Raw genomic sequence first — 9,142 nt, 5'->3', positions numbered from 1 at the left:
AAATAGGCATAATGATACAATAGGTTACTATGTGTGCGATGGGCTTGGAACAGTGCCTGGCACTCAGTAAGACCTTGTGATTGTGTGCTGTTAGCATATGTCTAGCTCTGTGAAGGGGCTTTGGGTTATTTCCTCTCCCCTAAGTGTGTATGCTTGGGAGGGTGTGTGTGTGTGTGTGTGTGTGTGCACTCGAATGTATGTGTGCAGGACACTGCACAGCCAGGTGTGTAGGCTAACAGGGGACTGCCCTGTTGGAGCTGGGAGGAGGAAAGTGTGCTGGGTTTGTGCCTGGTCCACCCAGGGCTGCCCAGCCCTCTCTCTAATGACCCCAAACAGGCCCCCTTCTCTGTGCTCCTCCCCCAGGTCCATGCAGGGGTTGAGGCCTCAGAACCCAACACAGCTCTCTGTACAGCGTCCCAGGCCTCTGAGTTCTACATCATAGGGGACAGCCCTGGCCTTTCCCATGACTCCTTCCCAACCCCACCTCCAGCTGACCCACTGGCCTGCTCTCCCCGAAACGACCTTCCCTTGGGAACTCAGCTCCTTAGCTCTGAGGACAGGAGCTAGGGGCAGGGTCTGGACCAGGGCAGGGCCTGGGCCTGGGAAGAGGAAGCTGTCCTGTCATCCTGGGAGAGGTCATTGTCCCGAGGAGAGCCTGTGAGTGTGTCTCTGACCTGCTGGGTCACCTCAGTCAAGTTCCTTAGCCTCTTGGAGCCTCTACTTTCTGTTCTGTAAATGGGTATAATAGTAGCCTCCTCCCCACCCCACTCTAGGCTGTATGTCAGGCCCACTGCCTGGTACCCTGGTACCTAGCCTGTACCATCACCTCTGCGAAAGTCTGTACTTTTGTCTCTCCCAAGCATGGGCTGCCAAGTTTTGAACTTGAAGATTTTTCCAGTGTGAACAGCACAAGATGTGTGCGTGCGGGCATGCGTGCATCTGCTGAGTGGCAGGTGGCTGAACGTGCAGATGGCAAATGCTTGTTTGTAGAATGGGTGTGACATGGTGTCATTGCAGAGGGTGGGTCTCTGCACTAGAGGGTGGGGCAGATGCCTGGGTATGGTTGAAAGGACAGGTGTGGTGTTACAGTGTGGCTTCTAGCGCAGCCACACTGCCACAGTTCAAGTCCCAGCCCTGCCACTTTCTAAGCCGGCAACCTTTCTTTGTCTCCTGTTTTTCATCTGCCAGATAATAATAATAACGAGAATGGCGCCGATTGATGAGCTCGAGAGCCCTGCCCCTGCCCATCCAGGCGGAGCCCTGGGGAAGGTGCCTGGAAGAAGGTGGGACCTGTGCCCCTTTGAGCTCGCCAGTTAGGACAGGGCCAGCATCTGGGCTGCCTCCCGGGTGCCCCTGCCCCACCCCGCCCGGCCCCGTCTCTGTGCGTAGCAGGCACCTGAGTACCCGGGCGGAGCAAACGCGTGTGTGGCAGGAGTGGGGGTGAGGTGTGTGATGGGGAAGACAGGCGTGCAGCCTGTGTGTGTCTGCGTGTCTGTGTCTGTGTGTGTGCGCGCGCGCGTGCACACACTGGGGCATCTCCAGTGCTTTCTGGGCTGGCTATTTCAGGACGCTCCAGTCTCCTCCTCCTTATGTAAATAAACATGATAGATCCCCTGCCTGTACCAGCGCGGGCGGTGGGGGAGGCTCCGGGAGTGGGTGGGAGCTGGGAGGCGGTGGGCGCGGGCAGAGGGGTGTGCGTGCGTGTGGGGCCGCCTCGCGGGCGGAGCGCGTGGGGGGCGCGGGAGGGGCTGTGGCTTGGCGCTGCCATGCCGGCCGCTGGCCGTGGGGGAAGAGGAGGGCAGCCGGCGGCTCGGTGACGAGGCTAGCTGGCCACACGGAGGTGGCCGTGCTGCCCGCTGCTCGCCATGGGGGGACAGATCACCCGGAGCACCCTCCACGGTAAGGCCTGGAGGTCCGCCCAGCCCCAGCGCGGGGACCACCTGGGGCGGCCGGGGCTGCAGGGCGGCGGTGGGGGGGTGGTGGGTGGGACTCCTCAGCCCCGCCACCTCTGCCCTCCTTGAAGGCTCCCAGGGCTGTGGGGGCGGATGGCTCTGGGCCGCAGGGGAGAGAAACAGCCAGGGGGCTGGGAGCGCAGGAAGGGGGCTGCCCCTGATCGCCTTAGGAGGTCACACAGCTGACTCTCCCCAAGATCACTCTTCTTCCTCCCTGGGGTGCTCTGACCAGCCCCCCACCCCACCCAGTGGGGTGTGAGGTCCAAGGTGTGGGTACACTCTGCCCCCTGTGACTGAAGCCAAGTGGTTAGACGGTGGGGTTCTGTTTTGGGGCCACGGAGGTCAGAACTGTGTCCCCCTGGAGCGAGTGCTTGTGTGTGTTGGCAGTGTCTGTGGGTGTGTACCGGGGCCAGCTTGTGCATAGCACACCAGTAGGCAAGTGACAGCCCCCAAATTGCCTGGCTGCCCCCAACTTCCCACCCTTGGGGTTAGATGAGGTCCAGTCAGACAGACCGACAGCAGGCAGGTGGACGGGTGGGAGGTGCTCAGATTGGGTCCCATTTGTGGAGGCACTGCCTGTCCCTCTCTGCCCCCTACCCCCCACCCCCCTGGGGCTGACGTGCTGTCATCTGGTTTACTTTCTGCCTTGTGGGGAGAGGGCGTTAACCCGGGAGAAGAGGAAGGAGGGTCTGAACTTGGAGAGCACCAGCTCTCCCTCGGCGGAGCCCTTGCTGGCCTCCACCCCGGCACACACATACACACGTGACATGTTTTGGGAGCAACATGGCCGATGTTGTGGTACCAGACTCAGAAGGAGAAGCCTTCATGGGGGCTTCTTTTGTCAGTACTGGGCCCTGGGAGCTGAGTCCTTGGTGCCAGGCAGCCTGCGCCGACCTTGGGGCGTCACTGTTGCACTTCCCAAGCCCCTTCCTTACCCCTCAGCAGGGTGTTTGGGGATGGGGCAGGCTCCATCTGCTGGGTCTGGTGGGCAGAGGAGCTGGGAGAGGCCCAGGAAGGAAGGAGGGTGGCAGCGAGTTGGGAAGGAAGCAGGGGGCTGGGCCTGGTGGGGGCAGGTGGCTTCTCCTTCCAGGCTCTGGACTTGGGGGAGTAATTTCTAATGAAAAACGAAAAAGGCAGAGAAGGAGACATGTGAAAAGCCAACCATTGGCTCTCTTAAAAGGAAATGAATTTCGTCCTGGGCCTAGTGGGCTAAGTGACAGATGGAAGGGCCTGCAAGACACATAATCCGGAGCCAGGCCAGGGGCAGTGCCCGTGGCCTAGGCTTTGGCCTGAGACTTGAGCTGTGCTGACCGGAGCCTGGCCCTGCTCCTCTGTGGGCAGGGCGCTCTTCTTAAGGCTCATTGGCCACAGTGTACCCTGTTGCCAGAGGGTCTGGAGCCGACTGGCATTTTCCACTGGAGTCAGGCTTGGAGGCCCGTGGCCTGGGTTGGATAGAGAGGCCCTCAGAGTGGGCATTGCACACGGCATGGTGCCTACTGGCTGCTTTGGGGGGTAGGCTCCCTGGGGGAGGAGGACACTGAGACCCCTGGCATATGGCTGTCAGAGTTCATGCTTCGGAGGAGGCAGATGGGTGTGCAGGCTCACATGCTCGAGCGTCCGGAGCCTCTGTTTTCTCTGCAGCCAGTGAGACGCCCACCCCCACCCCTGTCGTGGGTTTGTGAGGAGGCTTAAAGAGGAGGATGGGAGTGTCGGCGGTCACAGGGGGGCTTTAAGCACACCTAGACAGGCATCCGAGAGGGTAGCTTGGGCTGCTGCATGGAGGACCCTCCGGATTGGGCCTCTAGGCAGGGCTGCGATTGGTGCTGAGGTCCCCTTGGCTTTATCTGGACCACACCCCTCAGACGAGGCTCCTTTAGGCTGACCCTGTGTGCTGGCCTCGCCCGGCTGCAACAGAAGTAGGAGGGGAAGGTGTCAAGAGGAGGGCACATATGCCCACCTTGCCGTGTGCCTGATCCCTTACGTGCACATCCTCCCACGGACACTCCACATCCACGCGCACGGCTGCCCCTGTGACCCACGCACACTGGCTGCTCCGGCGTCCTCCTCGTGGGCGGAGGGGAAAGGAGGGTGGCGTGAGAGACAAAGCAGCGGTGCTTCTTCCTGGGGGCGGCTTGGGCTCTCTGGATTGCTGAGTGGAAGCGGGGTGTTTGTGTAAGAGAGAGCTGACCCAGGGCTCCAAGGGCAGGTTTACCTGGTATGTGAGAGTAGCTGGGTGGGTTCCCTGTGTTTCTGTGGTGCAATGGTCAGGCACCTGGGTGGGCCTCTCTGCTCGTGTCCCTGCAGGCTGTGTGCCCACCTGCATTTAAGGGACTTTGCTATGTCTGTGTTTCTGTGTGTGCTCAGAGGATCCACATTTGTGGTCCTCTGTGCCTGACACAGACTCACACACAATGCCTGACACAGACTCAACACAATGGCATGGGGATTGTGTGTGTGTTTGATGTGCCCGTGTTATTCTGTTGATGCAGGTGTTTCTGTATCTGTGGTGTGTGTGTGTGTGTGCGCACACGTGCGCACTCGTGTGGTAGGACTGGCAGCAAGGAGCTGAGCTCCTTGGGAGAAGAGAATTTTCATTCGGAATGTGGTTTCAGCAGTTCACTCTTGATCTCTGTTGTCTGGCAGGTTTTCAGAGCTGCTTCCAGCCCAGTGGGTAGGCTGGTGGAGTGGGTCTGGGGATGGGCAGCAGGGGCTCAGCACCTGTAACCCCTGCTATCCCTTCCTCTATTCTCCCCTTCCCTCCTTTGTCTCCCTTGACGCTCCCTCGGGGCTGCTGATGGCCCCCCAGAGGAGGGTTTGTGTTATGGTGCACACCTGACATAGGAGTAGGGACAATGTCACCCCCCCAGGTTGGTCTCTGAACTTAACAAAGCCTAGCACCCTCTGGTGCTGGGGCATGGGGACCTGAGAGATTGTTTTTCACTCTCTCCTTGCACAAAGGGGGGTGCAGCAGCACAGAGATGGAGGGCTGATTGAGTCACAGCACAGAGGGGAAGCCAAGCCTGGCCACTTCCTCATCTGCTCTCCACTTCTGCTTCTGGGTTCCTAGTTCTCAGACAGATGACAGGCATGGAAACATCATGTGGCTTTATGGGACCTGGGATTAGCCCCAAGGGAGCCATCTGTCTCCTGACAGCAGCTCTGGGAGTTGGTGGCATGCATGCCAGTGCCCTACGGGCACCTGTGAGTTCTGGGCAGGTGGGTCCAGTTGAATCAGCGCCGTGTCCCGGGCATGTGTGGGCAGGCAGTGGGTGCTTGGTGGTTGAGTAGAGGGAAGAGTGTGGGGGTGCAGCCTTGTGTCTGACTGGACCATGTGGCACTTGGAGCTGGAGGTGGACCCAGGGGCTGGGTGGGATGGAGCTCTCTGGTGGGACATGAGGGCTTTGAGAGCCCAGGTTAGGGGCGGTGGTTTCTCTTGGTGGGAGTTTGGATCCTGTTCCTATTGCCGTCTGAGTCACACCATCCACTTCCGCACGGTGGGCTGCAAGGATTCCCCTTGTAGGCTTGGAGACAGGAACGAGTTAACCAGTGGGTGCAAAGGGCCATCAGTGTGCCAGGGCCAGATCAGGGCTCTGTACACGGGAGTGCTTCCCTGGAGGCTCCTTCAGGAGTGTGCGTGCAGGCATCTGTGTATAGGCCCACCTGGCTACCTCCAAGGACCCTGATTTCGTCCTCTGCTCCCCCAGTCCTGCCTGGGTTCCCAGGGCTGAGTGTCCCCAGGTTCTGGTGCCCTCCATTAAGACACGCCCATCGGAACGAGAGTGGCTCTGTGTCAGGGGAACCAAGCCTGATGTCTGTGTGGTGTGTGGGCCCGTGAGACTGAGCCTGGGTTGGGAAGGTGTGGGAGGACAGGGACAGGAGCTGAGCCCAGAATAGCTCTCTCTGGAACCCCCTTTGGGGATTTGGGGTAGGGCAGGGTGAAGGGAGGAAAAAGAAGAGCTGGTCCTCTTCCAGCAGAACGCATACTGGGAGGCAAGGCTGTGTGCACATCTGGCTGAGGGAGTGGTCCTCGCTTGATGACTGCAGTGTTCGTGAGAGCAGGAGACCCCATCGGGGATTAGCTTGGCTCCGACGATGCCCACCACAGCTACGTCCTGCCACCCTCCCTTACCCACCTTATTGTCATGGACATATTCCAGGGACCTGCAGGAGCTGCTGTAGGCTGAGCCAGACACTCCAGGGGGGAGGGCAGGGTGCTAACACAGCCCCCTAAACCCAGGCCAAGTATGGCACATGGATATGCATGGGGCCTACAGAGGTCCCCAGAAACAGCTCAGTGCAGTGGAGAGTTGTATAGGGGAGAGGGGGCTGAGCATGCTGGCCAGCTGTCTGGGACCCACTGGATCCACTGTGCAGCAAGACAGATCTGCCTCATGCCAGCTATGTGACTGTGGGTAAAGAATTTACCTCCAAGAGGTTTTGTTTTCTTATTGGCAAAATGGAGTAATTGACACTGCACTCATTTTCTGCTGTACATAACAGATTATCAAATGTCTAGTGGCATGAACCCATAAGCATGCCTTATCATACAGTTTCTGTGGGTCAGCAGTCTAGGCACAGCTGAGCTTGGTGCTTCTGGCTCTGTGTCTCTCGGGAGGTTGCAAATAACTTATTGACTGAGGCCGTGGTCTCATCTGAAGGCCCGACTGCAAGGCATCCACATCCAAGCTGACTCACGGTTAATGGCAGGTCTTGGTTCCTTACCACCCGGGCTTCTCTGTGCGTCTGGCTCACAGCACCAGACTGGCTTCTCCCAAAGGGAACAACGTAAGAGAGAGAGTCAGAGATAGTGTCACCAAGGTGGACGCTACCCCCTTTTATAACCCAACCTTAGGAGGGACATTCTGTTTCATCTCCTGCATTCTGTTCATTAGAAGCTGGTGGCTGGATCCAGTCCAATTAAATAAGGAAGAGATTACCCAAAGGCATGAGGGCCAAGAGGGGTCATTGGGGTCACTGGAGTCACTTTAGGGGCTGCTTCCCCAGATACTGACCTTTGAGGGGACTGGGGACGTGAGACAAGGTGCATCTGAAAGGCATCTGGTGCAATGTTTGATCCACCAAGAACCAACCCTCCTGGCCTTTCCTCTTTCCCTTCTTTCCTCCTGCAGGTGCTTGGAGAGCTATCGAAGGGTCTTGAACAGGCAGGACTGTCACCCAGTAGGTGCAGTGGGATCTCGGTGCTGGGCAGGCTCCCTTTTGTCTTCTCTGTCTCTCATTTCTCCACAGGCCACAGGCAGGGCATCAAGTAGGCGCTCCCTAGATCCATGCCCGTGGATCTGCGCATTGAAGAATGGAACACTGCAGTTTTTCTTCCAACTTCCATTCAGCACCTGCTCTGAGTGCTGAACTAGGCACCAGGGAGACCCCAGAAACAAAGACGAGCCTATCTGGTCCTTCAGGAGGCTCACAGTCCACCTGGGAGACAGACGGGCAGATAGGCAGACAAAGAACCCTCCAGCCTTTCCCAGCCAGGAAGGTGAGCCCAAAAAGGGAGAGTGTGACTGCAGTAAGGACTCTCCTACCTCTCCTGAGGACGGTGCACACAGTGCCAGCTTCTCCTTGAGGAGGAAGAAGCTGAGCCAGTGTGAGTCGGGGCTGTGGCTGCCTCAGGCCAAGCCGGGTTGAGACAGGCTACCCTCGGGGGGTGCTGAGTGGCAGGGCAACTTGGTGGTCTAAAGTGGGCCTCCGAGAGGCTTCTGGGAGAAAGCGGATTTTAAAACCAAGATCTGAAGGTTGAGTGAGGAAGGTGGGGGACTTAGGTAGAGAGGAGGAAGGAAAGGTTCTTAACTGAGGAAGCAGATTGGGCCATGGCCTAGAGTGGAGGAGTGGGCTCCAAGGAACCATGAAGAGTTTGTTTCTGCTGTTACCCCAAACCTGCCCCCACCCCTCAGCACCTCCCAAAGGGCCCTGGTCAATCAGGGCTCATAACCAAGCCCAAATCAGGTCCGCCCTGCTAATCCGGGATTAGGGACATTGGGGTCTTATAAGACAGAAGTGTCCAGCCTCCTTCTGGGTTGATTGGATAAGCGATGACGACGATGTGGCTTTCAGTAAGACTAAGAGAGCAAGCCTCAAGCTGGAATCGGGCGTTAACGACTCACAGCACGCTTGCTTTTCTCTGGACTCACTGGGTCCTCACAACAGCCCTGAGAGGTGGGCAGGGCAGGGCAGCGGGGATGATTCCAGATGAACTGAGAAGAGCAGCAAGGTCCAGAGAGGTGAATCCCCTTGTCCGGGGTCACATAGCAAGCCTGGGCGTGGCCAGCGTTTGAGAAGATAACCTGCTGCCTTTGGAGGGGCTCCACTGCCCTGGGAGGCAAGCCTCCCTCGCAAGAGATGAACCCGATGACTGTGAGGCACTGGCTCTCAGGCTCTGGGTCAGAACCAGGGTTGGGGGCGTCCAGAGGACTGAGCAGGCCCAGGAAGACTTCCGCAGCACAGTGGGATTCAGCTGGCTTTAAAAGATGGTGGGACTTAGGTGCAGGTTGGACTGGGAGAGAAGAGACGAGGGACGGGGGAATTGCTGGAGTTGAGATGTGGAAGTAGGAAAGCATGGGATGATAGCAAGAGTAACGCTAAGGGCAAGAGGAGTACTGCGGGCAAGAGTAACACGAAGGACAAGAGTAACACTAAGGACAAGAGTAGTACTAAAGACAAGAGTAGTACTAAGGATAAGAGTGAAAAAAAAAATTTAAAAAAAAGGATGAGTAATACCAAGGACAAGAGTGGTACTAAGGACAAGAGTGGAACTAAGGACAAGAGTGGTACTAAGGGCAAGAGTAGAACTAAGGACAAGAGTAGTACTAATAAGGACAAGGGTAGAACTAAGGACAAGAGTAGTACTAATAAGGACAAGGGTAGAACTAAGGACAAGAGTAGTACTAATAAGGACAAGAGTAACACTAAGGACAAGAGTAATATTAAGGATAAGAGTAGTACTAAAGATAAGAGTAGTACTAAGGACAAGAGTAGTACTAAGGATAAGAGTGAAAAAAAGAAAAAAAATTTAAAAAAAGGATGAGTAATACCAAGGACAAGAGTGGTACTAAGGACAAGAATGGTACTAAGGACAACAGTGGTACTAAGGACAAGACTAGAACTAAGGGGAAGAGTAGTACTAAGGACAAGAGTAGTACTAATAAGGACAAGAGTGGTACTAAGGGGAAGAG

At 56.9% G+C, this 9,142-nt stretch overlaps 1 protein-coding gene across 2 annotated transcripts in view; it reads left to right on the top strand.

The window, feature by feature from the left end:
• Window positions 1-1,212: 1,212 nt before the first annotated feature.
• NEURL1 (neuralized E3 ubiquitin protein ligase 1) overlaps window positions 1,213-9,142 on the top strand; it is a 37,562-nt gene continuing 29,632 nt past the window's right edge. Inside the window, exon 1 of one of the 2 annotated variants that reach the window (XM_030885989.2) lies at window positions 1,213-1,283. In XM_030885989.2, coding sequence (XP_030741849.2) covers window positions 1,220-1,283 — 64 coding nt within the window. In that variant the 5' untranslated portion in view covers window positions 1,213-1,219. Of the gene's footprint in view, window positions 1,284-1,775; window positions 1,900-9,142 lie in introns of those variants that run through there. The other variant, XM_045291282.1, reaches the window with a different exon arrangement.

This window comes from Echinops telfairi, unplaced genomic scaffold (assembly GCF_000313985.2).
Source record: "Echinops telfairi isolate 266 unplaced genomic scaffold, ASM31398v2 ScPeMD7_70;HRSCAF=299, whole genome shotgun sequence".
In the NCBI taxonomy this organism is placed as follows: domain Eukaryota; kingdom Metazoa; phylum Chordata; class Mammalia; order Afrosoricida; family Tenrecidae; genus Echinops; species Echinops telfairi.
This window is presented reverse-complemented; position numbering and strand designations above follow the sequence as displayed.